Source organism: Argentina anserina, chromosome 3 (genome assembly GCF_933775445.1).
Source record: "Argentina anserina chromosome 3, drPotAnse1.1, whole genome shotgun sequence".
Lineage (NCBI taxonomy): Eukaryota > Viridiplantae > Streptophyta > Magnoliopsida > Rosales > Rosaceae > Argentina > Argentina anserina.
In genome coordinates, this window is record NC_065874.1 from 33,128,043 (window position 1) to 33,141,706 (window position 13,664).

Consider the following 13,664-nt stretch of genomic DNA (forward strand, 5'->3'; position numbering starts at 1 on the left):
TATCTCTACTGAAAATACAAACTCACAATCATGTTCATATCATGTCACCAATCATGAATTTTTCTTACAAACCTTCTCCATATTTCCTTGATCAAAGTTTCCACAGTTGCCTCTTATCTCAAATGGATTAACCTTGGATTAAAGTCCCCATCTCTTTTGGATTAACCATAGATAAAGGTATTAGCCATTCAAAAGCCAAATCAACCCGACCCGAATAACCATAGAAGAAATCACACCTATATATAAGATGCAAAATATTCTTGGTCGTCGTCTTCGTCTTTGATTTCCATGGCTTCCAACCCATAGATTTGGGTATATTCTCCGATTAGTTCACTCATTATTTCTCATTACTTGCAAAATTGACTTCATTCCTACGCATCATCCAAAACCCTTTGCTCCTGATTCCAGCTTAATCTCTCCGACGATTTCAATCTCTTCCCAGTTTTGGGAATCTCAAAGTTTCAATCTTTAAAGGTAAAAGGTGACTTTTTTTATGGAAATTTTGGTCTCAATTTTGATGGGTTTCGGCTTTTTATGGTGATTGGATTAGGGATTTTGTGTAACACTTTCATCACCATGACACCATGAGTTTTGTTTATCCGATTGTTGATGATTTTGTTAGGGTTTTGGTTGTGTTTGAATTGCAAAGTTTCGATTTTTACATGTTTGAATTTGGGAATTGCGTGTTTGAGTTGATCTAGCTTGATGGATTCGATTGTTTGGCATTAAATTTTGTATAACTGTTTCAAATTTGGCAACTTTTGTCAGATAATTTGTGCCTTGTGAGTTGGTGTTTTTGATCAGGTTTGTATTGAATTGTTAGTTTTTGTTGGGGCTGTTTTAGGTTTCGATGGACACGAATAACTGGAGGCCTCCTCCAGGTGGGGAGCCTGCAATGGATGCAGGAGATTGGAGGAGCCAGTTGCAGGCAGATTCACGGCAGAGAATTGTTAATAAGATGTTAGTATATGCTGAAATTTTTCATGTGCATTGGTGTGTTCGTCTTGGATTAGCTTTTGTTGTAATGTTGATGATGGCTTTTTGATTTTGTTGCATGTGAAGTATGGATACGTTGAAGAGGCATCTTCCCTTCTCCGGTCAAGAGGGATTGCATGAACTCAAGAAAATCGCTGTTAGGTTTGAGGAAAAGATTTATACTGCTGCTACAAGCCAGGTATCTTTGTCATCATGGCCATAGAAACATGTGTGTGTTGTGCGTGTACCATAATCGGATTATATACGAAAGATAATCCAGTTTTTGTGTCTTTTTGTAGTCGGATTATTTACGAAAAATATCTCTGAAGATGCTGACGATGGAGAACAAGTCTCAGAACACCATAGGAAACAATTCTTTACCAAGCAACTCTGGTGGTAATAGTAACAGACCCCCTGATCCAGGTAAAAACACATCGGAAAACATGCTTCTATTTAGCTCATTCTAGACTGGAATTCTTTTGGTTCATATATATATATATATATATATATATATATTTTATAAACCTTGCAAGGGAGGGAATCATGATTCATGAGGCCTTCCCAAACTTAAGAAGGTTTGTATCATGCAAAATGTGTTGAGTATAAGTCATTTCTTCGTGGTGCACCCCATTGTTGTCGGAAAATGTTGTATTGCCCTCGGCTTTTCTTTGTTTATACCAAGCCTAGTTTTAAACTATTACAACTTTACTCGATCTCTTTTGCTCTTTGTTGTTTCAATTCTAGCTCTCATTTTCTTTTTGATGTACTTCGCTGGAGTAGGATCTTTCGGTATGCAAGCCCAAGCCCCCAATCAAGGACAGTCACTCTCTATGCCAGTTCCAGCCAATCAGTCTCAAACACGCCAACAGCTCTTATCACAGAACATTCAGAATAACATAACTCCTGCTGGAGTTCAAAATTCTGCTGGGTTGTCATCTGCACTACCCCCTGCATCTGGTCTCACCCAGAACCCTATGGTTGGACAAAGTGCAAACTTGCAAAGTATGTCGGGTACATCACATAATTCATTAGGGAACTCCATGGGCCAGGGGGTAGCCTCAAATATGTTTGCTAATCCCCAAAGGCCAATGCCAGGAAGACAACAGGTAGTTCCCCAACAGCAACAACAGCAACCCCAAAACTCACAGCAGTATATGTACCAACAACAGTTACAACAACAGCTTATGAAGCCAAACTTTAAGCCGGGAAACATGCAACTTGTGCAAAATCATATGCAACAGCAACAGCAACAGCAGCAGCAGCAGCAAAACTTATTACAACCACCTCAATTGCAATCTTCCCAGCAATCTGTTATGCAACCTCCTGCAGTGCAGTCTTCTCTCTCTAGTCTGCAGCATAATCAACAACCTGCCATGCAACACTCGTCACAATCCATGCTTCAGCAGCATCCTCAATCTGTTCTCCGTCAGCAACAGCAGCCTCAACAGTCTTCTGTTGTCCATCAGCAGCAAACACCAATCCCACAGCAGCCAATATTGCCTACACAGCCACAGCTTATGGTGCAACAGCCAAATTCGACAAACTTGCCGCAAAATCAGCTTATCGGGCAACAAAACAATGTCGGGGACATGCAGCAGCAGCAGCAACAGCAAAGGTTACTGAGCCAGCAGAATAATATGTTAAACTTGCAACAGCAGCAGCAGCAGCAACAACAACAACAGCAACACCAATTAATGTCTCAGCAAAACAACCTTTCAAATATGCATCAGCAACAGTTGGGCCCACAGAATAATGTTACTGGATTACAGCAACAGCAGCACCTTGGTAGTCAAATTGGCAACTCAAGCATGCAAACTAATCAGCATCCTGCACACATGCTGCAAGCCAAGGTTCAGCAACATCAGAGTTCATCGTTACCCACTCAAGGACACCAGTCCCAACCCCAGGCTTCACAACAACAATTATTGTCTCAGATTCAATCTCAGCCCTCACAGATGCAACAACCTATGGGTATGCAACAGCAACCGAATGCACTGCAACGAGATATGACGCAAAGAATGCAAGCATCGGGTCATGTATCAGGAGCCATGCTTCAACCACTAAATGTAATGGAACAGCAAAAGCAGTTATATCAGTCTCAAAGACCTGAGACATCATCAAGTATGTTGTCAGCAATTATGCATGTTCCTACTTCTGTTTTACTTCTTAGTTTACCTTCTTTTTTATTCCTTACACCCAGTGTTCTGCAAGTAATGCCTTTTCTAATGCTAAGGTTATGCAAATATTGATGTCTATATGTGTATATTTTGTAGCGTCTATGGATTCCAGTCATTCCACAGCCCAGACTGGACATACAAATGGTGCAGATTGGCAAGAGGAGGTCTATCAAAAGGTGAGATCCCTGAGTTATAGGGTTTAGCTGCTGTCACAACCTGAAATAAAATACTGAAGTATGAACTTAGTAGAAAACAGTATGTAGTGGGTGATACAGTAGGGTAATATTATTCAGAGAAAAATCATGTCCACTTGTTTATGGTAATTGAAATAGGGAAGGCATTGCTTTAGATAAAGCCATTTGGGTGATGACATATCGGTGCTAACCTAAGAATACATCAGCTAATTTATACATGAGTAGAAAATTTTCCTGGTGTACCAGAAGAATTTTGACGTTCACATATATCCCATCTCACTAGAAATGGTTTTGTAGGAACGCTTGGCCGTCTTAAAAGAGCTTGTGTTATGGCTCTATTATGTCTCTGAGGATAACAATTGACTGGTAATAAGCTATGGAGAGATTGAAAAGCAGTAGAGAAAACATCCTATTATTCCCATAAGTAAAGATCCCAAGATTAGATGAAAAATTGTTTTTCGGATTTTCTTTGTAGTTATCAAAATTGTTATCTAAAGAAACTTCAAAGATTCAAAAACACAAATACTTTCAAACATTTTTAACCAGTAATAATTAAAGAGATCTTGTGATCTCATAGAATATGCAACCGTGTTGACGTTGCAAGTATCTTTTTAATCATCTGCTTGATGTTTTTTACAGATAAAAGTCATGAAGGAGATGTACTTCCCCGAGCTAAGTGAAATGTACCAAAAAATTGCTGCTAAACTTCATCAGGTATGTTTTTCCATTTCCCTTTGTATTTTTTACTCTTCAACCAGCTGGTGTACTATATGATATAATTTTTCCATGTAACTGTTTTCCTTTTTGAACAACTGCATTACTGAAGCCATGAAGTCTTTCTAAATGGCATTATTATTAACATGCTAATATCAGTTGCTACAAGGTCTTTGGCTTACCACTCTTCTTTCTGTTCGCTAGCAAGATTCTCTTCCGCAACAGCCAAAGTCAGATCAGCTTGATAAGCTGAAAATGTTCAAGACCATGCTTGAGCGCCTCAGAGCAGTCTTACAATTGACAAAAAGTAACATATCACTTGGTCTGAAGGAGAAGCTGGGTTTATACGAGAAGCAGATAATAAATTTTATTAATACAAATAGACCCAGGAAGCCAGTGCAGCTCCCCCCGCCGCATATGCAGCCCATGCAGCAGTCACAACCCCAAATCACTCAAGTGCAATCTCATGAAAATCAGATGAACCCACAATTGCAACCCATGAACTTGCAAGGTCCTGTGGCAACAATGCAGCAGAACAATATGACTGGCTTGCAGCAAAATTCTATGTCTTCATTATCTGGGGTTTCAACAGCACAGCAGAACATGATGAATCCTTTGCAGCCAAGTTCCAATATGGATCCAGGACAAACTGCTCTAAACTCGCTGCAGCAGGTCCCTGTGGGCTCTATCCAACAAACTGCTGTCAGTGCTCCCCAACAAGCTAATATGAATGCCTTATCATCCCAAAATGGGATCAACATGCTTCAGAACAACATTAATCCCCTTCAGTCAAATTCTGGTATTCTTCATAGCCAACATCTGAAACAGCAGGAACAGCAATTGCATCAGAATCAAATCAAGCAACAATATCAACAACGACAGATGCAGCAGCAGTTGATGCAGAAGCAACAGATAATTCAACAGCAGCAGCAACAGTTACAGCAGCAAGCAAAGCAGCAGATGCCTGGACAGTTGCAGGCACACCAGATTCCGCAGCCTCATCAAATCAGTGATGTTAATGATGTGAAAATTAGACCGGGGATGGGTGTTAAGCCAGGGGCTTTTCAGCAACATATGTCTGTAGCCCAGCGTGGTTATCCTCATCTGCAAATGAAAGGATCCCAATATCCTGTTACATCAAATAATTCACTCCAGGCTCATTCTCCTCAACTTTCACAGCATTCATCTCCCCAAGTTGACCCCCATTTGATAGTCCCTAAAGCTGGGACCCCTTTGCAAAATGCTAGTTCACCATTTGTCAACCCATCTCCCTCAACTCCCATAGCTCCATCGCCTATGCCAGGGGATTCAGAGAAACCTTCCTCCCTCTCAAATGCTGGAAATGTTGGACATCAACACACAACTGGCACTGGAGCTCAGGTTCAGTCCCTTGCCATTGGCACCCCTGGGATTTCAGCCTCTCCTTTGCTCGCTGAATTTAGCGGTCCAGATGGCACTCATGCTACTGCTTTGTCAACTATATCTGGCAAGTTGAGTGTTACAGAGCAGCCTCTTGAGCGCTTGATTAAAGCGGTTAGTCTCATCCTTGTATTTTATTATACTCGGTGGTTTTTACATCCCTTTTCACTCATCAGTATCATTTGACTCGAGGTAATCATAATTTTCAGGTCAAATCAATATCACCAAAGGCATTGAGTGCATCTGTCAGTGACATAGGTTCAGTAGTGAGTATGATTGATAGAATAGCAGGTTCAGCACCAGGTAATGGATCTAGAGCTGCAGTCGGTGAGGATCTGGTTGCTATGACAAAATGCCGTCTGCAAGCAAGAAACTTCATCACTCATGATGGAACAACAAATGGGACAAGGAAAATGAGGCGATACACAAGTGCCATGCCCTTAAATGTGGTGTCATCAGGTGGCAGCCTGAATGATAGTTTCAAGCAGATGACCGGTTCAGAGACATCTGACCTGGAGTCTACTGCAACATCTCGTATCAAAAGACCTAGGATTGAGGTATTTATCTTTTTTTTCTTGTAACTACAAATGATGTGATCGATGCATGCATAATAGCTGTACTTCATATGTAAATAACAATAGCACCAATGAGGACTAAAGCTAAGCATACACTTACTCCTGCACCTAATCATACACTTTTATGGCCTGAAGTGCTGACGCAATCAGAAATTATACACATAACTATAGGGAATTGTTTGCTTTTGTTTTATCCCGAGGAAGATGGAATTAAAAGTTGAAATTCTATGTAAAAATGTTGTTACATTGTTGCATGCTTTACATTGTTACATTTTGGTGTATTCTTCTAGTTATGGTCAAAAGAATCACCACTTCTTCCATAAATGATTATATGGCATATCTAATTTTTGCAGGCTAATCATGCTCTTATGGAAGAAATAAGAGAAATAAATCGGCGTCTTATAGACACAGTTGTTGATATCAGTGATGAAGATGTTGATCCGAGTGCAGCAGCTGCTGAAAGGGGTGAAGGAACCATTGTCAAGTGCTCTTTTGATGCTGTGGCGCTGAGTCCCAACTTGAAATCACAATATGCTTCAGCACAAATGGTTGGTCCTAAGACATTACTGCACCCATCTGTTACCTGTATTAAAATATTGCTCTGATAGTCAAATAAATTGATGTATGGATTTACTTCAATGTGTGCAGTCTCCGATTCAGCCATTAAGACTGCTTGTTCCAACAAATTATCCCAACTGCTCTCCGATACTGTTAGACAAGTTTCCAGTTGAAGTCAGGTGGGAAAATTAAGTTTCTGAAAGTTTTCTCATGTTGCTAGCACTTGTGTTATATGAACTAAATAGATGTTAGTTTCAAACTAACGGCCATATGGGTCAGCGTCTTTTTCTAGGTAACTTTTTATTTTGTTGTTGACTACAATGGTTTACTTTGACAGCAAGGAGTACGAAGATCTTTCTGTGAAGGCAAAATCAAGGTTTAGCATCTCTTTACGAAGCATTTCGCAGCCCATGTCCCTTGGGGAGATAGCAAGGACTTGGGATATCTGTGCACGTGCAGTTATTTCTGAGCATGCGCAGAGAAGTGGTGGAGGAAGCTTCAGCTCAAAGTACGGCACATGGGAAAACTGTTTGAGTGCTGCTTGATAACCATGAAGAGCTGAAAAAGCCACTCCTATGATGTGTTATTACGCGTTTGCATGATCTTTACCTGCTGTTGTGGCACGACGATTGAAGTAGTTCTGGATTACCTGGTAGGCAGATATGGTGACAAACTTCCTCGGGATATCTTCATACAAACTCTCCAATGTGGGTTCTCTGTTGTGTTTGTCCCAGGTTATATCTGGGTGCTATTGTTGATACTGTAAATAATGTCAAAGAATGAAGATGCGGAGTTCTGCTCCGTTTGTAATGAAGCTATTTTTTTTCAAAGGTTATTCTATATTTCTATAGCTTATCGACTTGCTAATTATTAGCTTGGGAAGTATTTATAGTCTAGTTTCGTAGCGAAAGCAGTCAGTTTACTGTTCAGTTGGGAAATGTAACGCTAGCACGTACTGTCTGAAAGGAAAATTGTCACATTTCCTAATTTGTATGAAAATCAGTTCTTTAATTCTCTAATTGAAAAATTCGCTTTGTTACAGGTTCGTGGTGCTGGTGTGTAACAACTAACAACAGCTTTGCCTGAAGTGTATTGTCCTGACTCCTGAACGTCCTGGCTGCAAGTAGTTTCAAATTCTAGTGTATTTTCCTTTTGAGAAAAAACTCAAAATGATAACTGAAGTATCGTGAAAATTATTTTTTGGTACCTACGAATTTTTGTTATCCGAAATGGTACCTGAACCTCCGTTAGTTTCTCTGTTAAATTGATGATGTGACATGTATTTAGAGTTTTTTTACCAAATATAGTAAAACCTCGTTAAATAATACCCGATTAAATAATAACCTCGCTAAAATAAAACTATTTTCCGGTCTCAATTCGGAGCCAACGTGTTAAATTAATAATTCACTAAATTTATAAGATAATAGAAGTTCGAAAATTTATTTAGCTAGACCCCATCAAATATATAAATTATTAGTGTAATAATTTATATAATAAATTTTAAATTTATGAGGATTTCATTAAAAAAATTAATTAACATAATCATCATCAAACAATATAATATTTTGAACAATGTTGTACATAAAAAATATTATATTTAATAAGGTATACGTAATAAATTAAACAATGTAAGTTAAAACCTTTTTCTTCAACAAAATGAAACAAAATATTTATTATATCTTGATAAATTAATAAGCTATAAATAAATTAATAAATTATTAATATTGATATATTAATATATCGCTAAATTAATAAATTTTATCAATCCGAGACTATTAATAAATAGAGGTTTTACGGTAAGTAATAAGAAAAATAATAATTTTAAAATTAATTTTGTTATTATTGCTAAACAAATATATATACTAAAACTTGTGTTATGTTTTGTGATACAAGAGTTAATTTTCCTCTTAAAATTACAAATTTCATAAAAAAATATTGTAAATAAATTTGCAAATAATATAGGTATGATTTATCAAGTCCAACAAATTTTCAGTCAGTTTGGTGAATTTGTGAGAATTTTGAAGGAAAAAGATAGGAAATATAAAAAAATTCTGTATAGACCATTTTGTCCTTCTAAATACATGTCACATCATCAATTTAACGGAGAAATTAACGGATGAACTATATTGGGTAACGGTGCAATAGTTCAGGTACCATTTCAGGTAATAAAAATTCGTAGGTACAAAAAAACACATTTCACGATACTTCAGGTATCATTTTGGGTATTTTCCCTTTCCTTTTCATACAGTTGTTTTCTTTTGATTTTTTAAACTTAACTTTCGGAAATGATTGTAAAGTAATGAAAATATGAACATTTTTTAGCAGTTGATTTTGCAAATATAACATTATAAAGTTAACATTTTCTTGAAGTCAAGAATCAACTTAACCGCAACTGGGCTACATAATTTCATGCATGTAGATTGCACAATTTTGTATGTTGATGTAAACAATGTTATGGTTTAGTCATTTGTGTCACAAACTCCATTATAGGCCTTAACAAGATTTGTTAATCATCTCCGAGCTTAAACCCAGTGTTTTGAGTTCTGGCCACTATAAATAGACTCCCTCTTGTTCTCTCCCTTTTTAGGGTTTGCACCGGATGCCTTTTTTTTTTCTTAGTGGGCAGAACAGAAGCCTCTCTTCCTTTCAGGTAATCACGTTTCTCTTTCTCAAATTCAATGTCTCTTGTTCTTAACTAAGAAAAAGATGCAAACTTTGGCCACAATTCATGTCATTTTAATCAAAGATGGAAACTTTATAGCCATGTTGAATCAGCATGTTGTGTACTTCATGCCTGTTTCTCTGATATGGTTTGCAAACTAAGAAAAAAGATTGAAACTTTAGCAGGGTAGAAAGACTGTTGTGTTAAAGCTCTGAACTTTAAGTCACATTTGTGTTAATCTGATATTATATTTGAGTTTATGTTTGTGGTAATCTGAGATGAACAATATTACTCTATGACTTTAATCTGAAATGAGCATGTATAACTTTGCCTCTCTGCAAATTGGAGCAGTTCACTGAAAATTGGAGCAATGTCTGACTATCTTCCTGTGGAAGTCATTACCAACATATTACTCAGGCTACCCGCTAAGTCTTTGGTCATTTGCACCTCAGTCTGCAAGTCCTGGAGGTCCATGATTAAAGATTCGAGCTTTATTGGCGCCCACCATAGCCGCACAATCGATTCCAACAACCGCCATGGCACTCACCTCCTACTACTACACAGGTTTTATCCTAAAGATTCTAGCCTTGAGGGCCGCAATAGTTCAGTCGATGGGGTGAAAAATGATGTATACTCGTTGCATTATGATAATAGTTCTTTTGATGATTGTTGCGAGATAGGATTACAATGTCCAATTGCTGAGAGGGGAATGCATAACGAGTGTTTCCGTGTGGTTGGTGTTTGTAATGGGCTGGTATGCCTAGCAGATGATTTAGAATGTTATGGTTACACCTTCTTGATTTGGAATCCCTCTATAAGAAAGGTAGTAACCCTTCCCAGTCCTGGCCTTACCTTTCAAACAGTTGGTGGGTATGATGCTTATCATGGGTTTGCATTTGATGCTGTTACCAAAGACTATAAGGTGGTGAGGATTGTCGAGGATCAATATGGATGGAATGACAAAGAAGCTGAAAATCGAACTTTTGTGGAGGTTTATTCACTAGCTGCAAGCTCATGGAGTAGTAGTAGGTTAATTGATCCACAATGTGGGTTATCTGGTATACGCTCACCCTCAGCTTTTGTTAATGGGGCTCTACATTGGGATGCACACGGTTTGAGGAGTAGCACACGCCGCTATTTTATATTGGCATTTGATGTGGGCAGTGAGTTATTTCAGGAGATAATGATGCCAAAGTGTTTGGATTGGGATTCATTATGCCTAGGAGGCATGACATTGCGATCGTCTGTTTCAGGAGATGGAAATTCTCTTGCTCTGTTCGTGAGGTGTTCTAGTGATAGCAATGCCGACTCTCTACTTGATGTGTGGGTAATGAAAGAATATTGTGTGGAGGAGTCGTGGACCAAATTGACAACTCTCCGCCCACCTGGTCCTGAAGGAAATTTGCATAAAGCTTTATGTTTTAGAAAGAGTGGTGAAGTAGTGATGATATGTAATTTTGGGTGGGATTATTATGGAAGCCGAGATGCTGAAAGTGAATTAGTTTCGCTAGACCTTGTAAGCGGACATTTCAAGAATCTTGGGATTTGTCGATATAAACATTACACCATGGATCCTTATGAGGAAAGCCTTGTCTTACTTGACAGGAGTGAAGCTGTTTCTTGCTGAGGAAAAGAAGAGGCAAGTTGAGAGCTGTTTTTCCTTTAGATTTTTATGTTCTTCCTAATTTTGTTGGTATGTATGACCTTTAGATTTTGTAACTGCGACAAAGTTTCATATTTCGTGTTGGACCTATTCTCTCATTTTATTTGGGTTGAGTGTTGTTTTGAGTGATGATGTTTTAAGGGCTGTGCAAAACAGTGGTCTGGCAACATGGCAAAGGTTTCTGGATTGATATCTGCAGTTTTATTTAGTCATTAGTTCATGCGATAATTGCTTTCTTTCCAATAAAGTACATGTAATGAATCGATAATGCAGTTATAGGTCAACAATTATCTATATTTGCTATGCTGTATCAGTATAGGTAGTGGTTAACTCAACTGCAATTCAGCCCCATGACTTTTGCACTTGGATAGTTGATGTATAGGATGTTATGGTTTGATCATATGTCCTTCAGATTACTGCAGACAATATTTTTGTTGTTGGTTTTAGTTTTGTTGCATAACTTTGTCAGAGCCTAAACTTATACATCCAAGCTGTAAGCATACTTCATCTTTCTCTAGTCCTCCAACAATCAGGAGACTACCATTGCTTGTATATAATACCATGTGTGATTCTGAGATCAATTAGATGTCTGAACTTGATTGTCCTTTACCCACATTTGAGCATAAGATTGCCAATCTTAGATTATTAGTGTTCTCACTTTACCGTCCGGCGAGAAAGGCTTTAAAGCTCACAGAGCATTTCTTTACAACCGGGGGAGTAAGATTTTGTTTAATAAGATCTTCAAGTAGCATTCCGGCAGCTGAACCAGATGGTGATCACGTTGGCTGTGGATAGAGCTGATGGTGATTTTGCAGTTTTCAAATAATGCAGTCACATTCACACAAATCATCTTCAGATTCCAAAATATATCATGCCATATGAAGACGGTTCCTCTCCTGTAACCCATCCAAAAACTCCTCCAAATTCGAACAGAAATGAGCCTATATGAAGTAGTGAAGTTTTAGGCCAATGTGAAACTCCATTAAAGCCGTTACCAAGCATTTGTTAGGACTCACTTAAACCCATGACTCACACATTTGTCAGGTTTCGAGTTCTGAACACTATAAATAGGCTCTCCCTCCCCCTTTTTCTCTTCCTTACAAGAGGGTTTGCGCCGGAAGCCCTTTATCATCAGAGGTGAGAACAGAAGCCTCTCTCTCTCTCTGCTTCTCAAGACCAAAACTTGTCCAGGTAATCAAGTCTCTCTTGCTCCAAATTCAATGCATCTTCCCCTAATCATGAAAAAGATGGAATAAAGGTTGCTTCTCTTCATTTTCTATGTGTTTCTGTTTCTATTTCTGTTTGGAGTAATGTATTTGTTGTTTTTCATAGAAAAGAATTTGGGTTTGTTGATTATAAAGTTTGAGAAGCCTATGGTACACACTATGATGCACTAGTACGAGTACGAAATACGGATACAGGTACGTCATGACACGAGAATATATATTTTTTCTTTCTAAAATGTAGTGTTTTGGTTACGTTTTGTAAATATATATATATATAATAAATTTTAAAATTTGATCAAACAAACCATTAGAACACCTAAATCCCATCAATTTCATAAATAAATACTTTATAAGTTCAAGCAAAATAGAAGATAATAAGTACTAAACATGATAAATAAGGAAAAACCTTTGCTATTATTCTCTGCGGCTCCACCCTCACCCACACGCGAAGTAGTAGACGGATCACCCATTATGTATTCAATTTAAAATATGAATCAATCAACCAATGAGCTACAATTTGAGTAAGACCCGATAAGAAAACTAGTTCTTCCACTTCATAAACTACAATTTCTTATCATAAATTCTAAAAGTGCAAACGTACAAATTAACTGATGACAGATTAAAAGAACCCAGATTGAAAGATCGAAAACTTATCAGAAAAGAGATTGGAAAAGGCAACATGTGTCAGTCGACTCATAAATCCTTAGTTCATCGTTGTGGCTTGTGGCCTTCTGGGAGTTTTGGTGATGGCATCAGTCTCTCTTAGAAGAGAGAAAACGAAACAATACAGCTGTACCTTTTGATTAGTTTTAGGTTTTATCTAATTTTAACGTGACAATGACAATTATACTTTTAAAACGTATCCAAAACGTACTCTTACCATATTTGGTGGTTGACTATGTACTACATAGTTAGATGCGTATTTTCATCTAGATATATATATATATATATATATATATATATATATATGTAGTGTATCCAGACCGTACCCATATCCGACACGGGTACAATACAGATTCATTTTTTTTCAAGTATCCGTGCATCATAGACTTACACAGGATGTATGGTTTTATTCTATGAACAAGTGCTCTTTTCATCTTAATACATATTTCTATGATTCTATTTTGGATATTTGTCCACTTAAAAACTTTTCTGATTACTTCATCACACTTGAGAAATTAGTCGGAGCAATAATACCAAGATATTTCGGTGATATGCAGCTACTACTTTGCATTATTGATGTTGGTAAAAAAATGGTCTTCTGATCGATAGTTGGTTTTACTTTAACTAAGTTCAGATTTGAAGGAGGTGCTTATTTAATGATTTTAATCCATCTTTATTCATTTTATTGACAGGTGCCCTTGTCCTCTGCATTGTTTTCATAGTTTATGACTTATTTTGCGTCTTGTCTTTAATACTTCATATTGGATATCATACAATTACTTGAGTCCTGGAATTCATTGGTGCTTTCCGGAGGGAAACTTAAATAGAGTTGAAGCCG

At 37.7% G+C, this 13,664-nt stretch overlaps 4 protein-coding genes across 5 annotated transcripts in view; 3 read left to right on the forward strand and 1 right to left on the reverse strand.

Annotated features, from left to right (window-relative positions):
* The window catches only part of LOC126788917 (heterogeneous nuclear ribonucleoprotein 1), a 156,219-nt gene that overhangs the window by 68,409 nt on the left and 74,146 nt on the right, over nucleotides 1-13,664 (forward strand). The window lies entirely within an intron of this gene.
* Nucleotides 1-13,664, reverse strand: part of LOC126788918 (farnesyl pyrophosphate synthase) — an 87,391-nt gene that overhangs the window by 22,740 nt on the left and 50,987 nt on the right. The gene's annotated exons all lie outside the window — the stretch shown is intronic.
* LOC126788904 (mediator of RNA polymerase II transcription subunit 15a) lies at nucleotides 285-7,651 on the forward strand. 2 transcript variants are annotated; one of them, XM_050514922.1, is made up of 12 exons: nucleotides 285-474; nucleotides 824-960; nucleotides 1,063-1,174; nucleotides 1,275-1,398; nucleotides 1,756-3,096; nucleotides 3,249-3,328; nucleotides 3,986-4,060; nucleotides 4,265-5,593; nucleotides 5,689-6,036; nucleotides 6,408-6,602; nucleotides 6,703-6,791; nucleotides 6,950-7,651. In XM_050514922.1, exons 2-12 carry the CDS (start codon nucleotides 851-853, stop codon nucleotides 7,155-7,157), a joined length of 4,011 nt encoding a protein of 1,336 aa, XP_050370879.1. In that variant the 5' UTR covers nucleotides 285-474; nucleotides 824-850; the 3' UTR covers nucleotides 7,158-7,651. The 2 variants fall into 2 exon arrangements, with proteins under 2 accessions (XP_050370879.1, XP_050370878.1); XM_050514921.1 differs by having other exon boundaries at nucleotides 845-960.
* On the forward strand, nucleotides 9,645-10,901 carry LOC126788911 (F-box/kelch-repeat protein At3g23880-like). The gene has a single exon (XM_050514930.1). The coding sequence runs from the start codon at nucleotides 9,645-9,647 to the stop codon at nucleotides 10,899-10,901; it is 1,257 nt and encodes a 418-aa protein (XP_050370887.1).